Genomic DNA, 20,461 nt, shown 5'->3' with positions numbered 1-20,461 from the left:
AATAAAAAACTTGTGTATTTCATATATTTGCTGTGTGTTGCTTAAACTGCAACAGTTTAAGTCAGTACAATGGAGGAATTGCAGGAGGAGTGTGACAGTGGGAGCTTCAGGATAGTTGTTTAATGTTTAAGTTATGTAAATTGATTTTACACCTTTAATGACTCACTTTGTTTCTTCATTGTCTGCATCTGCAGTTAATTTTTAAAGGATTTTTCAGCAGTCATGGCAAAGCTTGATCATTAATTCCTCACCCTCTTGCTTTAATATTGAATACTAAGAGCAAACGTGTTTCCTTTTATGCTTTTGTGGTTTGTTTTTGTTTTTTGTGGGGTTTTTTTTTGTTGTTTTTTTGTGTTTTTTTTTTTTTTTAAATTCAAAGATGGTGTCTTCAGCAACTAAAGATTAAAGCTACTTTGGCAGTGCAGGTGATAGTTGAAGCAGTTTCATGAAACATGTTACTGTTGAAAATGAAAGTTGTTGGAGTTATGTTTTGTATAAACGTTTGTATTTCCCTGTTCTGAGCATGTTGACAATTTATGTTTTTGTAGTGGTGGAAGAAGGATTCTGGGAGAATGGACTTTCCTATGAGTGTAGGACCCTGCTCTTCAAAGCAATTCATAATCTTCTGGAAAGGTAAGAAAAACTGTATTGCACTGAAATATTTCATTTTGATGTTTAAAATAATGCAGGATTCCTACAGACCATTTATATTATTACTGATCTTAAACCACATATTTTTAGAGGTAGAACTTGAGTGCAAGAAACACAGAATAGAGATGGATGTCTTAAGTCATTGACTCTGGTAATGTATCATGAAATGCTGTGCAGGCTGATTAAATGCTCATACAAAAAATAATATTGATGTATATTTCTGCTTGCGTTCTTCTTAAGTAGCTGTTTCAAAAGAAAAAAAAATTCACCTTCTTGAGGTGCTTAGAGAGAATAATTGTATCTGACCTCTGCCCACTTTGATGAGGTTAAATAATATGTATCTTAACAGATAACGTTGAAAGATCTTACCTCTTTTCTTCTAATCGTCCTAGTTAGGTTCATCTTACAATTTGACTGCATTTATGCACGGTGTTCAGGGTGAAGTTTAACAGTTCCTGGCTCTGACAGGCATAATGTATCCTGGCATTGCTTCCTTTTGCCTTGATCATATAGATGTATGTATATAGCTTGACTGCTAAGTTATTCTGTGATTAGTTAATACTCACGACTTTTTCATCTTAATCCAGCTATTAACTCTTACGCTTACTGGAGATTATCTTGTTATTAGGCCTTCAGTGTACGACATTGCGTCTTGGAGTATTGCACTTTATTCCTTCTTTGTTACTGCAGTTCCTCAGGTCATCGTCACCTTCCTGCATTGTATTTCTGATCATCTTTTACAAACTTGGAGATGATCTCAGAATTAAGTGTCACCAGACTATTCCCACTTTTTCAGAATTTATAAGAATAATAGTAATAACAAAATATAATGCACCTTTGCTGTACTTTGTGTCACAGTAATTTTGCAGAATATAGCAGTGAATATTATTTTCTTTCAGAAAATAAGCAAATTGAAAATACTTTTGTTTTGTCCCATTTAGTATCCTGTTTGCTTTGATGTAGGTTTACTAGTAGTCAGATTGACATTATGTTCCTGAGGTGGTGTTTCCATGGGTGCGGTAACTGTCCCTGTGAGTGTTAGTCACCCCATGCACTTGCTAGCAAGGGAGGTTTGCATCCACCTATGTGCATGGACACAGGTATAAGGACTAGTTGTTCTATTTCCTATTCTCTATCTCATCAGTCTTTTTAGGGGGTTTTTATGTAAGTAATAGAGTACTTAGAGTGAATAGAAGTATAAAAATGAAATACCCAGTCTAAAATGTTCACTAGTTCTTTTGTAGCTTTGCAATATAAAAGGGAAAATAATTTTGCACATGTTTATTAATCTGTGGTACCCAGCCAACTGACTTTAAAGTATGACTCCTAGTGGTTATTTTTATTCATTGGACCTTTTTAAGCTTCTGAAGTAAAGGGTTTTTTTTCATATAACTTAATTGAAATCGGTTGGCAGAGTCAGCAGAATTGTTCTGTCCAGCTGTGACTGAAAAGTTTTCAGAGCTCTTTTTCTTCCAGCAGCAGTCAGGGGGCCAGCACTCATCAGGCGTTTGCTGGAGGCCTCGTTCCGCGTTGCTGGGGGGTCCCACAGCTCTCGCCGTGTGCCGGCAGCCGCTGCTGGCGATGGCGGGGCTGGCTGCGCGCGCGGCCTTGCTCCGGTGATGGCTTACCAAATACCTGTCCCATTAGCTGCCTCACTTTTGCAGCACTATAGCTGAGTTTATTTTAAGTTATACACTTCTTGGGTTTGGTTGGTTGGTTTTTTTTTTTGGCCGTACCAAATCTTAAGTTAACATCATAATTATTTCATTTAAAGTAATAGCAATACGTGTATAGACTTCATTAAAAAGAGAAATAACACTTTAATTTTTAAAGACCCATCTTATCCCATATTTAGGAAAAGCTTCATTAATAGAAAAGAAGTATTGAATTTCTTTTTGGTCTTACCAGAAAGTGGCAGGGTTGTTGCCTGTGCTTGAAGTTTCCTGGGAGTTTTTGTTTGTTTGTTTGTTTTTGCTATTAGCGAAGGAGAAGTTTTCTTCTCTTGGAAACCTCGTGTGTCCTACCAAGATGTAATTTTTTTTAGCAGGGCCGTTTGGTCGTTCTGACTCGTTACAGCTGTGGGTAATTTGGCTCCTGCAAAAAGGGCTGGCCTCGGTGGGAGGGCAGGGAGCGGTTCCAGTCGGCCCTGTCCCCGGCGAAGCTCCCCCCAGCCAGAGGCGCCCACGGCCCTGCCGTGTCCGAGGAAGAAAGGGGCAGCGGCGGGAAAGCCGGGCGGCGGGAAAGCCGGGCGGCGGGAAGGGGGTGGTGGCGGCCACCCCCGCCCGCTCCTCTGCACCGAGGAGCCGGCAGCGGCTGAGTGAAACCCGAGGTGACAACGCGGGAAGATGTGACTGGGAAGAGGGGAGGAGAGTTGTTTGCTTTAAGTTAACCCTGGGAAGGGCGAGAAAGGGTTTTTGCGCAGTTGTTTATTTTCTTTTTTTTTCTTTTTTTTTTTTGGTTCAGCTTTTTTTTTTTTTACCCCCTCTCAGTACCCAAATTAGTAATCAGAGGTTTATGCTAATTGACAATTAATGTTAGGAGGTCTGAGGAAATAATAATCAAAATATTATGGTATGGTTTCATAATCGTTAGTGTGCCCTTGTCAGGTCACTTTTTTCATAGAAAAGCCAGAAATATGAGAGGTGAAGTGGCAGTGAAATGCTCTAGCAGCTGTACGGCTTAGGCAGAAAATACCACTCAGCCCTGACAAGAGAAGTGAGCCAGGAGGTCAGAGTATTTTATGTCCATATTTCATATGATTAAATAACTGCTTTTCAGTGTATACTCATTCGGGATTTTATAACCACCTTTTTTTTTTTTAAACATAAGTTCATTGTTACAGCTTACTGTTTAAAAACTAGGTAGTCACCACTGAGTGCTTATACAGCAAAAACAATGCCGTGCTGTCATTAATTGTTCGCTCAGCTGAATCTTTGAGATTGCATGCTTCCGTAATTCTGTTTCCCATTTCATATGGGATTATACCTTAAATAAGCTGTCATTTAGCTCAGCATGTGAGGGTTGGCTGATTTTTAAGGCCGACTCTAGCCCTGATGACTGTTTTTCTGGGAAAGTAGCGTTAGTTCGAGGGAGTTAAACCTGCCATCGTGGAGTATGACGATGTGGCATTAGAATGCATATGTGTGACGTGGGATAGTTTATTATATTTTTGCTAGTACAGATTATTTTCTTTAGGGATCTGATGTAAACTTCACAGACTTCCTTTTGTTTTTATAAAGTGTGCTGACACTGACAGACTTTCTCTGATCAAATATTTCCTAGGGAAACAGTTGCTTAAGAGTACTTTTTTAAATTTTCCTGCTCACTAGCACAAGAGCAATGTCTTTAGATCTCAAATGGTTTAGCTTTCATATTCCGTTTAAGATATTGGTATATTCCACTGAGCTGGATTCTTTTTGCTTTAATTGAGAAAGTGCTGTTAGAATTTTCGGCAGCCTAGCTTTAACTTTTGAAAACCCTGCCAAGTTTACGCAGAAGAATTAGGAACGTATTGGTATCTACGTTGTCTGTCGTCCATTTCTTATCTATGTCTTCTAGGTATGCTTTTGAAGTATAGATCACACAGTTTTTTAAACTTTGCAGAATATATTTTCCCAGATGTTTTAATGTGATTTTTAATGTTTTTGATTTCTTTTGGCTAATCTTTAGCAAGTGCTAAAGAAGACTTTGAAGAATGGAGAAGTATAGTTTTTCCATCTAAACAGAGAAATACTGATTACACATGAAATGTGTAGGGAAAGCTCATATGTTGCTCGTAATTGTAAATAAGCCACTAACAACAAATGACTAATTTTTCAGACTTTTAAAAACATTATGTTTACCTTACTGAAAAATATTCCTTCATAACAAATTTCTCTATGTCATCCCTTGGGCAATACCTTCAACTGCACGTTTAATGTATGAAGCATCCTTAAATAGTGTTGGTGTACTGCTAGTGTGATTCATCTGACCAGGTGGATTTAGAAAGGCATCGAGCGCTCCTTAACTTGTAAACTCAAATTGGTTATCGATCACTTTTTGCATCCTCACTATCAGGTTTTTTTAAAGCCACAGAATATACAGTTTCTATAAAGAAATTGTACACTTGTAAAAGGACAACAGAAAATGGGTAACATTGCTCTAAATGTAGTCATATGGGAGTATGTTTGTTGGAGTGAGATTTTTCTGAGAGAGGAAACAGTAATTATGGAAGTTTCAACACCTAAAATCATGCTGTGGATCATGTGAAGGAAAAATGGTTTCTTGTTAATATTTGGTTAATATGGTTTCCTGTCATTCATATACTATAGTATGCCAAAAATACAGGAATGGCTATTCTTTATCATGAACTCTGAGAGAAACACTGTATAGAAAAGAATCAGTGCTATGAATTATCTTTGTTCGAGAGTAGGAGTTTAAAAAGTAGGATGATAGGTCATTCAGCAAAAAGATAGCATGGAGCGGAAAAGATTGTATCAGAGAGAAGGGGAAAACGCGTGTGTGAAGATCAGCATCATGAGACTGGACAGTTATTTTCTGTGACTGGTGTGGGAAAATGGAAAGTGGCAAAGTTATGTGGAACCCAAAAGCTACGAAGCTGAATTGAATATTATGGAAATTCAGCAGCTTAATCCCTTAGATTTACTGTCTTTAAAGACTGCTCTTAATTACATATTAAGATGTAACTAGTAATTGTTGCTGTAATTATTTTCTAGGTGCTTGATGGATAAAAACTTTGTGAGAATTGGAAAATGGTTCATAAGGCCCTATGACAAGGATGAAAAGCCTGTTAATAAAAGGTAAGGTGATCTATATATCAAGTACTGTTCCTGTCGATGTTGTCTATTACACGATGGTAATTTGATGCTGCATTTTGGTGGCAGTTTTCCCACTTTTTTTCAACATGTAGCAAGTAAAAACACAGACACTATTTGTTCACATCAGCAACACATATAAAGCAATTAAGTAATTTTTCAGGTTTTGATATGGTAATTTAAGATAAGAAGGTGGGGTTTATATTTATCCCTTAGTTGGCAGAAATATCACATTTTTTAGTATCTTTTGAGCTGCATCTTCCTGTTTCTCTCATTATACAGCAGGATTCCAGGTAGTTATAACAAATGATTTGAATTTCTGGACACTTAACCCCAACCTGACATTTTAAGCAGTAAAATAAGTAGCATATAGATTTACTTATGTTTTTTTTACGGATACCAACCTTTGATATACAGCTTTCGCTGGGTAGGCAGGCTGCCAAATCAGACCTCTATGTCTGATTAATGCGCTTCTCTTGCAGCAACATAACCGTGGAAAAGGGCTAGCTGTCTCCACTTGCTCATTGCTATTTCCTCTCCTAGCTCTAAAGGTTACAATGTTCTCAGATCTTCTGGTACTTGCATTTATAGTCATTCACTAAACAAGTTCTGTCAGAAATAATCTGAGTTAAGCTGAAACACAGATTTTCTAACGGGAATCATTTTGACAGAACTGGGTTAGGAAGTGGCTAAACATGCAGTTAGGCTGGAAGATTTGAAGGTAATGAGCAAGTGGAGATGAAGTGGGGTGGCAACTTCATCCAGCGTAGCTACAGTCACAGCAGCATGTCTGATGGCAGCTGTAGGTACACGTGGAAATCATTCTGTAGCTCACATATGCCTTCTTCCTCCCATCTCTTTATCTCACTGCCGAAATGTCTTACCTCTGTTACTGTGTAGTACTACAAACGGTTGCATTCATTCTGTAACGGACTTTGTGTTAACCAGGTGCTTGCAAACAGCAGGTGTTTTTAAGATATAGTGCAGTAATTAAACATGGATTTGTCTCCTTTCTAAAAACACAAAGTGTTAACTTAGCCTGAGGATATCTCTCTTTTTGCTATTTATGCTTTGTGGCTCACTAGACTTACCCTGTATATGTGGAACCTTTGATTTCAAACTGATCTAATGGCAAGAAGGCATTGAAATGTCCAGATTTTTCCACACCTTTCTTTGTCCTGCCAGGACATAATCACCTTCTTCCCATGTGTTTGTTGCTTTTCTGATCACACCAAGATCTAGTGTAACTTTCTGGAAGATTAATTCCCTGAAGTGACATAAGCAGCTTCTGGAAAAGGGAGACAGCTCCTTTCAGTGAAAACTGTTCTATCAACTTTACTGCAGCCTTAGTGCTCAGATTAAATGTATTTGTGAGTCTCATGTCTGTTCCTGGTGTGCATCAATTCGAGAACTGAAGCATCTGATACAGTAGACAGTGTCTGTCACAAACAGCAGCATTGAACGCTGGCATTGAAGGTATCGTTACTTCAGAGTCCTGGCAGATTAGTAGGTCCTGTCTCTTACATGTATGTAACGCTGGATCACTTGTACAGTGAGGTGATCTGCAGAGGATAATTACATTTGTAAATAGATGTACACTATGCACATAAATACATCTCATCTGCAACATGTTACAAAAACTGAATTAATATTGAACTTAAATGGTATTTGAAGTATTCCTGTGTATAAACTTGACATTTTTATTGAGTGTTTAAGATTGAAGGGTAGACTCTTGATTTGAAGAAGATAATGTTTGATTTTGGGTTTTGTGGGTTATTGGTTTGATTTTTTATAAGGTACTTCTCACTACAGATCTATGGATATACACTATTTTAAGAGCACTTATTGAGCAATAGTAACTGTGGCCTAATTTGAGATAGGTTTTAAGTTGTTTCAGGTTGTTAATTTTTCTGCTGTAAATAAGTCATTGGAGTTAATTAATCTTGCTGAAAGATGGTCATAAAGATTGCAAAAGTTGGAGTCAACTGTGGACAGTAGCAGCAAATAGCAGGAGGCTTTCGGACTAATTTGTCCAGACATTTTTTATCTAATCTTTTAAGCTTTCTTTCTCAATATAGCACAAAACCCTATCTTTGCACGAATTAAGTGATTCACTTTCACAAAGAATTTAAATGGAATTAAAGTCTTGCGCTAAGCAGCCTCTTGCTGTAGATAAAGCAATAAGGAGCAGTCGCGGGAAGAGGAGGCCAACTGAGAGTGGTATTTTAGCACTGTGGGTAGTGCCTTCATAACCAAAACTGTTACTAACTTCATTTCAGGAATATACTGACAAGTCTTGGACTGAGTATAAATAAACATGGAAGGAGTTAAAACTCATGTGGCTGGCTTTCAAGGAGCAAATTCATCCAGGGCCCGTGATTTCTGTGGATGGCATTGAAGAAGAGTAGGGACGTCCGTGATTCTTAGAATGAAGTCAGAGGTGAAGTGGAGCATGGCAGTGGCCATGACCTAGTTAGTCCTGAGATGTGAAAAGGAGGGCTGAGAACAATAGGTGACCTTCTGAGGCAGTGTTAGAAACAATATGCAATGAGCTTTTCTGGTCTTTTCAGGAGGAGCGAGGGAACGGCAGAGGGAGTTACAGACAGATCCGTCTATGGTTTTGTTTTGCTTGCAGTGCGAACCAGATGCTTTTGACAGGAAATTTAGCGCAGAACTTGTGGCTTTTGTTTTCTGAGTATCTTTAATATTATGTGTCACTTACTAAATAATTCTTCATGTTTTATTGTCTGTCCTACAGCAGTGCATGTCTGAAGTATGTTTCCATGCTACTGCTGGAAAGTGGCAAACTTGCTTGTTTATCACACAGCTTCCTAAAGGAGATCTGCATGTTTGGAGTTTACAGAATTTGTTAGATACAAGGGATTGAGAGTGCCTTGTCCCGTGTGGTGAAAATTCATCTTTGCAGTCTGTTCAGAATCATTTTCCAAGTTTTGTACAGGGTTTTTTGGATTCGGAAAGCGCCACCAAAAAATGTCAAACATCTTACTGACAGAAAAATTTGACCCACTTATGCAAGGATCTTTGATAATTATTTTAGTGATTGTTTTCTTGATGTGCAGTAGGAAACTGGGGGGGATGGGGATCAGTTTGTTTTGAACTATATGAGCAACTTAACAGAAGTTGTTAAGCTGTTTTTAATTTGCTTAAATGTAAAGAACATATGGAAAAAAATGTTGCTTTTTGTAGCTTAAATAATTAATGGATCATTCCCACTTCCGAAAGTCTGTTAAGGTTTTTTTAGCCTTAAGAAGAAAAACAAGTTCCATCAGTGAAATGTTTTTAAGTAGAGTTGGCTTATTTTTTTTGTTAGTAGGTGAGAATACTGAAAGATAGGAATGGTAGATAGCCATGTGACCGTCTGTGCACTTGAAACAGTGTGGATAGAAGAGTGGAATTACAGTTAGGATGCAATTCTTTAATTTCAGTTTCCAAACAGATTTCTGTTTTTACTGTTCCATAAGGCAGTTGATTGTGACAACCTCATGTGATATGATAGAATATAGACATTTCTGAATTGTGAGTGCATGGGCCATTATATCTTAATGAATACAGTGTCCTAAGCATTCACATGTCAGCCCTCTCCTCTTGGACCTAATCCGCGAACTCTTACCACTGTAACACAGTTCAGTCAGTGTGTCCGTATCCGGTTTTGCTCAATAGCGGTGTTCATTTCTTTGCAAGCATCAAAATTGGGCATTAATCAGTGCTATCAAAACCTGAGTACTGCAGATACCTGAAGCACTGCTTCCTCTTTGAGATCCTGGAAATTATCATTGCCTTCACTTTCCTGGAAGCGGTCGTAGGACTTACCCAAGGAATATCCAGATCAGTGATACCAACATTGACATGCAGCGTTGCTGTAGGCAACATGGCAAGCTACGTACACTTTCTCCCATGCTAGGAACTCCTGTCAGTCCGTGTCTTCATATGAAAACATCAGGTTCAGTGAGCTCTAGAGAAGAACTGCAGTGCTATGCCAGGAGGAATTGGAAACTAGTGGAACCAGTACCTATCTAAGGCTGGAGCACCTTGTCTGAATCTGATACGGAGGTTTGTTCCTGGCACACAGCTTTACACACATAATGTCTTTTGGCAAATGGTATTAAGGTGTTGTGTTAAATTATTATGTAATTCAATAAAAGCATGGTAAAACAAAGTTAAGGGCCACAAAAGTGATGAGAGGGCTGAAGGACCTCTCCTGTGAGGCCAGGCTGAGAGAGCTGGGGCTGTTCAGCCTGGAGAAGAGGAGGCTCCGGGGAGACCTTAGAGCGGCTTTCCAGTACCTAAAGGGGGCTGACGGGAAAGGTGGGGAGAGACTGTTTAGCAGGGCCTGTTGTGATAGGACAAGGGGTAATGGTTTTAAACTAAAAGAGGGTAGATTTAGATTAGATATAAGGAAGAAAATTGTTTATGCTGAGGCTGGTGGAGCACTGTCCCAGGTTGCCCAGAGAGGCGGTGGAAGCCCCATCCCTGGAAACATCCAAGGCCAGGTTGGCCGGGGCTCTGAGCAACCTGATCTGGTTGGCGCAGGGTGGTTGGACAGGATGGGCTTTGAAGGTTCCTTCCAACCCAAACCATTCTATAATTCTATTTAAATTTTTAGTAAGATTTGAATTCCTAAGCTGAGAAATGGTAACTGATTGATTGTGCATGTAATATATTACAAAGTAACTTTATAGATAAACTATAAATTAATGAGTGGTCTGTATTCAGTTGTCTGATATTTTTCATTTAATAATGAAAATAATAAAAAGTATTTTCTAAAAGACAGTTAGAACTCTGAGAGAGCATACTGTTAAATTTTTATTGAATGTATGACCTAGTTTGCGTTACTACTGCACAGCTCTACATTATGGTACGTAGCTAGAGCTGTTATTTTTTTCTGAAAGTTCATTGATAAATTAAGCAGGAGGCTAGACTGGTATACTTGTAGCAGCTACCCCTCAGGACTGCTTTCTTCGTGATAATGACCCAACCTTTTCATCTTCCTTTCCTGGGGTAAGAGCATTAAAAAGACAGTGGCAAAGCAACCCCAGGCACAGATTCTTCAGATTCCGTGACCCTTGCCAATCAAGATAAAGTCCTGGGAACAACAGAAGGGCTCCCTAGGTGGGGTGGTTGGTAAGATGTCACAGGAGCAGTGCTTCTGGTGTGCTGGGTGTACCCACTTCAGCTGATTCAGGTGATACTGCGGAGTGTCTTACACAGCTGTTTGCTGAACCCATGGAACTGAGCCAGACAGCTAAGATAAAACATAAGGAATGTTGATAGGTGTGCTATTACTTGTTCAGTCCTGTGATATTTTGCATTTTGTTGATAGACACGAGTTTGGAATTCCTTCTTTGCAAGTATACCCTTGTCTTGATAATGGGGGTTGTGTTATTGCAGTGAGCTCTTTGTAGGGATGCAGCATTATCTCAAAATGGGGCTGCTGCTAATGAAATTTAGTATGGTATTTTGCACTGTGTGTTTTAGAGTGCCTGTGTGTCTCTGGCAGCCGCAGCGTGGATTGTGGGTCCCTGATTTCATACAGAAATTCCAAAATGTGGGCAGGAGGGTACGCAGCAGAATTGATGAAGGTTGGTGATCTGGCATGGCAGAATCTCGTAAAAGGAGGTTTATGAGCTCTGGCTATTTGGCTGCTTTTCCTTGTGAAATACTCTGAATCTCCCTATTTTCAGCATATGTTTATAAATACCATTTCCTTGTAGGATTTTGAGGAAGCCAGGATATATGGGATATGTGTGTTGAGACGTGTTTCCACATGCAGCCAGTTACACAGTTCAGGTCACCTCTGTCACCGTTTTTGGGGATATGGTGCCGTATACTTCTGTGGATTCCAGTTTATAATGCAGATCAGTTATCTCTAGAGTTTTGACGATAAGGATCTTTTTACTGACCTAATAAATATAAGTGAACAAATATGTAAAGCTGCTCTTGTCATCTTCAACTTCTGGGTTTTGCAAAACCTTCTCTTGTAGTTATTATTTGCTGGTAACATTTATTGTATATACACATATTGACATATATAAGGTTACCGAAATGCCTACATGTATTCAAAATATTTGCATTATTTAATGTAATTAAGACACTACATTATTTTTCACACTTTTGTAACTTTTTAAAAAGATTTAAACATCTGAAATATTTTGGCCTAGTTCAAGAAAATAATAGCTGCATATTTCTGTCTTTTTTGTTTCTCTTTGTGCCTTGTTTTTATTTATGTTGTTTAGAAGTTACTTAATGTCTTCATTAAGAGGTTTTTGGATACGGTTGTGTCAGACACTTGAACTTCAATAATTATATATGAAGCCTGGCCTAATCAGGACTCGGTGACCAATTAGTGAAGTCCCACTAATGTTTAAGCTCCTTTGCTCGTTATACACTCGCTATTGGCACTGTATGTAAAGGATAAACTGAGTGCCCCTGATGTGCTGTTAATTAGATTTGTCAGGCCTCCCAGTTGTGCTGTCTGCCAAACACAAGTGTTGTCACTTACTGTATCAGTAATGAATTGACTTAAGGGCTTTTGTAGATATTTAGAGGGCCTTAGTTTTGAACACTTAAATCTGTTGCAACTGTAATTGTAGTTACTCTGCTTGCTGTGCTGCAAGAACCTCCACAAACGAGATATCAGCTTTCTTGAATTTCTGAAAATCACGCTGGATTTTGTGCTTGAACTGATTTAAAATCCTTGTGGGCAGTGTGTGCTCTTTTGAGTTCTGCAAAAACAGTGGCGCTATAGGATTTGTTTTGAGTCCTATTCAGAAATAAATACGCTTCCTCATATTCCTAAATAAAATTGGTGCCTGAAATGAAAAAATCATCTTCAATCTCTCCCCAAAAAGAGGAAAGAAAACTTCAGTTGAAAGCGATTCCATTGAATTATTTTAGTCAACAATACCTCTGTCGTTTATTTTTCTGACACTTCTATACCTCTTTAAAATAACTTAGTCTTGAAATACAGCTTTGTTTCAGAACAGAGTTATTGAGTTATTTATTCTGAAAGTCTGTTTTCTCAGACTTATGTTCACTTAAAAAAAATTTGCTAACCTTTACTTTCTGAAGACTCGGACTAAAATGGAATTGTACTGCAGTTTGATGGAGTTTTTTTCCTTTTAGCCACTATGGAACCATTTCATTCTTGGTCAATGTGCTAGCACACCTTGAAGCATTAATGCCATTCTCGCCGTCTTGTTCATTTTAACTGTTTGAAATAACTATTTCAGTCTCTTTTCTCCTTTCCTTCCCCCAAATCTTTCTGTCCCAGTTTTTGTTGTCCTCTTAATCAGGTTTGGTTGGATATACTTTTAGTGAGTTCTCTTGTATGTGAGCAATTGTATGCCAGCACGGTGTTCTGTGCATCTCGTCAGTCTGTAGAACAAGTATTCTAAAATATTGCAAAACAGTGTCGTCTTTATGCAATACCGTGCTATCCGTTAGGCATTGTGCAGTCAGGTTGCTTGTTTAAGAAATAATCAGATTATGTGATATAAATGGACTGTTCTGTGACTGATACACCAAAAAAAGTTATCCAAATGCTTATTTTTAAAAGAAAATTGACTAGTACCATTTATAAAGTTGAAGAGACAGCTGAATTAGTCTTCTGAATGCTTTTAGTGTCTTGGCTTCTTAAATTTTCAGGTTCAATATAATAACGCAGTTTTCAAGTAGCTTGTCTTTGGTATTAATCTGCTGCTGGTTTAGAAGATAGCAAACTTGAATCCACACTTGGTATGTCATCTATAATCTGAATGAGGCTATGTAAATCAATTCTCTGTGTAGGACCAGTAATACAAACAAACCTATGTTCTTCCTTTTAATAATGAACCAGTGAGCTGTAGGCCGTCCTTCTCGTGGCTGAAGTGAACATTGTGGAGGACCAGTCTGCTGCTGTATGGTAATTACAGAGTGGGTGCATCTTGAAATGTATCATCACTAATGAACTCTGTTAGCTACAATGTATTTGGCAACTGAGTATAGCAAAATAAGTTCTGAAGTATGGCTCCAGTCTGTTGGAAGTACAGAGGTAATGCTCACTGAGGTTTTTCAGTTTCTTCTTCCCACCTTTCTCCCTTCTCTTTGCTTCTGAGGGTTTGTTCTTTTCTGATGCATAATTGCTGTAGCTCAGCTCTGTTCTGAGCTTAGTAATAGTTATTTTTAAACCTGTCTAGAATGGGAGGAGCTGCAGTCAGAGCAGTTATGTTTGGTGGTACAAACTGGATAGAGTTTGATTAGTAAAGTGTACTAAGAAAGCCACTCCTTGTTATTCTTGGATGCTTTCTCCGAGTGCACTGTAGCCAGAAGTTTTGACTGTTGACTAGGCTTTTGAAAAATCTCATATTGGAAAAAGGCTAGCTTTTTCTTTGAAAATAGTGAGGCAGGATGGGTAGAGAGGAGGAGAGTCTGGCAAACAGATGCGTGGTCAGTTGCCTGCGTAAATCACTCAGGCTGAGATTTTGGGGTGAATTCTTGAGGAATTTTGTCCTTTTGAGGGAAAAACCTCTGGAAAAAAAGCCTCCTGCCCTCCTGCTCTGAGTTGTGCAGTACACCTTGTTCCTTCAGTCTGAACTTCAGACAAGTTATCTGTGGTCTAAGCCTGAGGGGGGGTAAGAGCATGTGTGGAGCAGGTCATTTCTCAATTACAAACGGTGGGCAACTTCCCAGTGCTCTTAGTTTGACAGAGAAGTGTCTTTTATGTTCTGAGTGTATGCGCTTATGAAGTTGAGAAATCCTGGACAAGTGAGCAAACAGAAAAATTCTGAAAAAGAAAACTGGAACTGCTTGCTGTTCTCAAATCTGAGCTGACTAGATTCACTTTAGGTTGGATATATCCACGTGTATGGCTCTCCTGCTTCTGTCTTACAACCTAGGCACTCCACTTTTTCACGTTATCAGTCGTAGTGGACGTTGCGTTAGATTTTCTTTCAGAAAAATGAGTAAACATAAAAAATACCCATAATAAGTCAGACTGCACTTAGTCTGTCTAGACATTACTCTGATAATAAAGCGAAGACTGAGTAATTACTAAGGAGTAGACCTTGTATCCAGGTGCCCAGCAGAGAGCTCATCTCTTTGAATATTGACAAACTCATCTTTACCAATCGTACGCTTGATGCTGCTGTCTGCTGACATCATGTTTTGCCGTTGCAGCAGGGATCAAATCATGGCTTGCCTCTGTGGGAAAATGTCGTCCAAACTGCTTGGTTGTGTCTACGCCTCTGCGCATTTGCCGTTAAAATACTTGCACGTGGATACTGTTCTTCAGGGCTTAAAGTCCTCCTTTTGGATTAGCTTATGGCTGTTACAAAGAGTTTACATTACACGGGGAAAGGCACTCTAGATCCTGAAACTGTGTTTGTGCAGAATTACTTTGGTTCATGTTTTGGTCAGCGTTCATCTATCCAGGGAATTCAGATGAAGTATTCTCTGATCTCAAATCACTCATGTGGCAGTGCCTTCTGATCCTTGATGATCTGTAAGGAAAAAAAAAAACACCACAAACTAATCATTCCTCAGGCATCATGGGATTTAGCAATGTCGATGTAAACCTCTTCTGTGTGGGACTCTCAAGATATTTTCTTCCTACATGACTAGACTTCCCGCTCTTCTCTCCACCCTTTCTCCTTGGCTCGTCATTCAAGTTTCCTGTGGGTTTCTGAGAACCAGTTCAGATTTGGACTGAAAAGCAGTTTTCTTAAGGTATATAGTGTAATGATTACCATCTTTAAGTTCAGCAGTGCATTACTAGATACCAGAATATTCAGGAAAATTGGAACTTGCATGGAGAACAGCTGCGTTCACTTGATTTTCTTTTTTTATCAATCTGAATGTTATGATGACCATTTTTTTTCTGTTGGAATTTCCTCGCCTGGTGGGAGGTGGCATTCCTTGAGAAGTGGTAGCCACCACCTTGTAGGTATGTGAATCATTCAAGGACTTCCAAAACATGATCTCATGATTCATGACCTGATATGGCAGAGTGAGACTCTAATCCTGACGGCCACTCTGAACGCAGTCATGACAAGACTGTTAGGAGAAGAATCTTAGAAGGACAAGATTCAGGGATAGATTGAATTTCCCATCAGAGAAGGGAATTTTCTGTCATCTTTGAGGAAAGCAAGCTGCAAAAATTACTTTGAGGGATTTCATATCTTTTTAATCTCTTCATTTTACCAGCTGTTAAAGACATGTAGAACTGCAAGTGGTTTTTGGATGATGATATCAGTACGTTGAATTATATAATTTGCATCTGTTGATTGGAAAGCTGGTGGAGAAGATCTGAGGGAAGAACATTTTTTTTTTTTTTTCTGGTTGAGGGATCCAACAGTGTAATTTATGAGACTGGATGTCTAATGTATGGAATTATCTTTTTATTAGTCTTCAGATTATGTAGAAATATGCCTATGTGCACACACAGTGTTGCTTAAACAACATTTATGATCTGATGTTTTGAAGAACAGTTCCCTAGCACAAGAACATATAGTGAACTTAATTACTGTCCCACCCAATTCCTAGAAAAAGATTTAATTTAAGAAGGAGCGGAAATGTTGCCTGAAGAGTTTCCGATCCCGTCTGCTTTGGACACAGCCGTGAGACAGATGTGATATTTAACCAAGTTAGTTAAAAAGCAGTGTAATGGATGCTGTGGCAAAAGCTGTCTGCTATTACGTGCTTCCAGTTTCTTAAAAAACATACCCAGATATTCTTCTTCAATATTGCCTTAACGTAAAAATTGTCTCCAGCAGTGGTCAAAAGTGGAACAGCTTAGGGAAGACTATAAGGTCACGCCAAGAATACAGTGATTTTTCTGTATCCTCGGTCAGCTTCCTGCTGGTTTTGGCAACACAACTTGACGTATTTTGTGTTTAACAACTGTTGATGAATTTTTCTTTTGTGAATTTAATTGAGTTTGAATCCACACAGAATTTCAGCATGCACAAATACTCGTTGGTAATTAATATCATAGCTCATCTATGCAATGAGTGGAAAAAAAGTCTGGGGCTTTTGTTTTAACTTCTTCATTCACTGATGTAGTGTTAGGTCTTCTGCTTCCTGTATGAAGGAGAGAATGTAACTATCTATATCCTTTTTTTGTCTCAATCCTTTTGATTGTAGTACATGTCTGTTTTCTCCCTGTTCAGTTCATCTCCTTCACAATGAAGACTCCATATATATTGAGCTGTTCTTTGTGTGGAAGCCGTTCTGTATTCCTTACCTTTCCTGTTACCTCCGTGTGCCTCTCATTTCTACTGTCATTCCTGTAGATTGAGGAGATTCAGAATGGCACCTGGTTTTATATGAGTGGTTTTCTGGGCTATTGCAACGATGCCTTGTGCTTGTTCTGCAACCCTTTCCAAATTCAGAACGCTGTTGTGGTTTTTGTTTGGGTTTGCTTTTTTTTTTTTTTAATTTCTGAACTGATGTATCTCTGTAGAAAGGTTTACTATAGATTCAAGAACTCCTTTCCTGACCAGTAATACCTTGTTCAAAGCCAGAGTCCCAAAGAAATAAATATATATATTTTTTTTTCCTTCTGCTTGTTTTCTGTATGTTTATCTGTATTGAATTTAATTTTGGTTGGTTGGTTTTTTTTTTTCTCATCCAGTCTCTAACTCTTAACAAGTTGTACTGCAGTTCTTTGCCCGAAGTTCTGGATTTTTCATATTTTTTTTACTATCATAGTAGTAGCAGAATTTGTTATTGTGCTTTTCTATCCCTTATTGTAATTCTCGTTATTTAACCTTAATAATTGTGCCGTTTCTTTTAAATGCAAAGTTAAGTCAAGGACTGTGTCTCAAAACTGTGAAGAAATCAAAGGCAGCTAAGTGATCTCAGGAGAGGTACTTAAGTAGCTGTAGTGTTTGTATAAATGATGGAACTAAAAGAACTAATTAAAGTAAGCCGGAGCCAATGTGTAAAATACCTGCACAGGCCTGTTTAATACAAACCTGCAGGACCTTTGTAGTATTAATCATAAAAATCAATAGAGAAATAAATCTCTCGCTGATGGAAGCTCCCATAGAAAAAAAAAAACTGTTCTAAATGAAGGAATTAAATATTATAAAACAGTTGATTGAGTAATTCTACTAGCTAATGGGTTTAATTATCCGTTCCCTTGCCCCATGTGTCACATGTTAATTTTATTTACAGGAGATAGCACTAATACTGTTAATGGGGCTAAATCTCTCTTCCTTCTATTACAGTGAATGTTTTCATAATATGTAACAAAGTGCGCAAGATAGCAGGATTTTCTGTTGTACTTCGTTTTCTTAAGGCCACTGTTCTTGCAAAAACATGAATGTTCGCTATCATGTCACATGTGCACTGGTAATTTCAACTGTATTCTCATTTTATGTAACATTTATGATCTTTGATGATTCATTTTGCATGTAAATGACTAGTTCAAGGGTATAAAAAGAAAAATCTATTTACTGTTCCAAATTTGAATGACTGTTTTGTGTGAGTGGAGATTATTTACTTTGAGTTGAAAAGCAAACTAGTCAATCCTTTTACAATATACTGTCATAACAGAGATCTGGGAATAAAAGTGTTAGCTTGGTGATTTTTGTTTTGTTCCAGTTGAAAACAAAACCACTGTTTTGAGACTGGACTGACTTTGGTTTATGGCAGGTTTTTTTTTTGTGAAAGCTTTTTTGATTATCTATTTATTTTGAAGAACAGCTTCGTATACTGTAGCTTTGTCATTTTTGTGGTATTACGGAAAAATCCAACTCTCCTGGAGAACAGATGGACCATTAAGCCCTTCACCGAAGATCTATACTTATTTTAGAATCTATTTCTGGTACAGTGCAATCAACAGCAACAGAAAATTAAAAATAGTATTGCTTTATTCTAGACTGTCATAATGCCTTTCTGCTTTCTGCCAGCATGCTTTATATTACTTGCACACTTACATGACCTGTCTGCTACTTGGAAGTGTGGGTTTTTTTTTTTTTTTTCCCCTCCACTCTTTTTTACTCTGGACTGCTCTAATAAAGCTGAGTGTACAATTTCCTTGGTGATTTCCTTAATCAAGGGATTAAAGGAAGAATACTTGGCTTTCACCACCTTTGGAGCCGAGGGGCTGCTGTTCTTTCTTCACTCTCTCCTGTTGCAAGAGATTTTGAGATACACTTGTTTCACACTTGAAAAATTTCCGAGTTCTTTTAAGAGAGTTAAGCATTACCCTTTAAGTTACAGAGTTTATAATTTGAAGAAATAATCTGGAGCTGAGTCTTTTTAAAATAAAGATGTTTTCTATAAACGTTTACTAAAAATTAAAATCAGAATTGAAATCAAGTGCTTACACAGTTGGCAATGTTACAGTAATTTCACCTGTCTTTACGCTTCGCAGATGCATACTTTACTGAAATTCTACTACTTTGTTTTGAAAAGTACTAAGCTGACTTTATTGATGTAATTTTACTGTTAAGCTTTTAAATATTATTTCTTTTTATAAAGGTCTCTATAAAAGCCAGCCAAATGAATTTTTACAGGCTGCCTTGGTAGCGTAATAAAGCAAATAAGTAGATTAAAGCAGTTTATATCAAAAAGTACGCTGGAAATGTAAACATATATTAAGCAAGAAAAATATGTTGTTAGTTACACACAGAAAACAAGCAGAAGATCAGAGAGAGTCAGCTGTATTTATTCCACAGTCAGATGGCACTGCGAAATAAGGTCAGTGTCACTCTGCCACGAGCAAGCACGTCGCCGGCTGAACTGTGCAAAAGGCTCATCTCTCTTCTGCTGTTCTGAAATCTGTAAGATAGTTTTTTGTTGCAGCTGAAAATCTTGATAAACTTGTTTTTGGGGGCAGCTAATAGCATCTAAGTTATTTAATGTGCAGGTAGCTACTTGTAGGGTTTTCAGGCCTGTTTAGGCACCTACTTCATGTTTGTTTCCATTAGAGATGGGCATTAATTTTTTCTTTAATATCTTGCTTGGTGTCTCTTTCTGTCTCACAGCAATGAAATGCTTTCAAAATCTAGCTCCAAAGTTAGTTGGTGAAGTAAGTTCTGTGTTCAGAAGTGAGTAAAGAGTATTGAATCCAGCTGAGGGTCTGTGAGATTTAGTATTTTAAGTACTTTAGTGGGTTTTTTGAAAGAGGATTTAAACTTTTTTGGAAAGTTTCATATCAAAGCTTTAATTTTGTCACTTCTGTTAGCTTTCTTTCACAATTTCTGTTAAATGAGGAAGGCTTGTCCAACTGTTTTGAGAATGGCAATAGAAATACATATTTGTTATAATTATTAGTGATGGATAGAGTTATTTAACTTTGCATTCATATGGTTGTGCGTGTACATATGTGCACATAATCTCAAAATACAATTTTTATGCATGTAGTTTCTGTCAGCATGTTAGAGAATACAGTTCATGAGCAAAAGACCCTCAGCTGACACACTGCTCTTCCTGGCTTTCTTTGTTTTGAAACAATTCTGGAGCATCTGTCATTGTTTCACACAATTTCCTGTAATGCTGCCTGTGGCAGTTGCACTCATTCTTTATTACCCAGGGGCTTTGCTAGCTGTAAAATAATGTATCTGACTACCTAATAGCCTAATATTCACTCTTCCCTGGAGAAGCGGGAGTGGAAAGCCGTTTTGACTTTCTTTTTTGCTGACCATGCAAACCTGACCCTGTGTGAGAAGCTTTTATCTGTATTGTCAATGAAGTAGAAAGGATTTCCTATGATGATGGCTTTTCTAGCTACTCGATGGCCCCTTCTGTGTACAAAAGAATGGTGCTGATCAAATGATATTAAAGTTCTGCCTTAACACAGATGACACATCTGTATGTGATTATCTCTTTAACAACCCCTTGGTTTTTTGCTTTGTTTTGTTTGTTAGTTCAGAGGCCACTTACACTGAAATAAACAGCAAGAATGGTACAAAAATATGATGCCTACAGCTGCCTAGACTCTGCGTGTAGGACCGCTGCAGCGTATGCACACACCATACATCCGCTGTACA

The 20,461-nt window shown here is 38.1% G+C and overlaps 1 protein-coding gene across 5 annotated transcripts in view; it reads left to right on the top strand.

Moving 5' to 3' along the window:
• The window catches only part of MED13L (mediator complex subunit 13L), a 194,360-nt gene that overhangs the window by 91,327 nt on the left and 82,572 nt on the right, over positions 1 to 20,461 (top strand). For 3 of the 5 annotated variants that reach the window (XM_086761947.1, XM_086761946.1, XM_086761950.1), the window contains 2 exons: positions 549 to 633; positions 5,367 to 5,450. The exons of 1 other annotated variant lie outside the window; for it this stretch is intronic. In XM_086761947.1, the coding sequence (XP_086618073.1) occupies positions 549 to 633; positions 5,367 to 5,450 (169 nt within the window). Of the gene's footprint in view, positions 1 to 548; positions 634 to 1,730; positions 1,752 to 5,366; positions 5,451 to 20,461 lie in introns of those variants that run through there. One more of the 5 variants, XM_086761949.1, reaches the window with a different exon arrangement.

Source organism: Chlamydotis macqueenii, chromosome 17, assembly GCF_036417535.1.
Source record: "Chlamydotis macqueenii isolate bChlMac1 chromosome 17, bChlMac1.mat, whole genome shotgun sequence".
Lineage (NCBI taxonomy): Eukaryota > Metazoa > Chordata > Aves > Otidiformes > Otididae > Chlamydotis > Chlamydotis macqueenii.
This window is presented reverse-complemented; position numbering and strand designations above follow the sequence as displayed.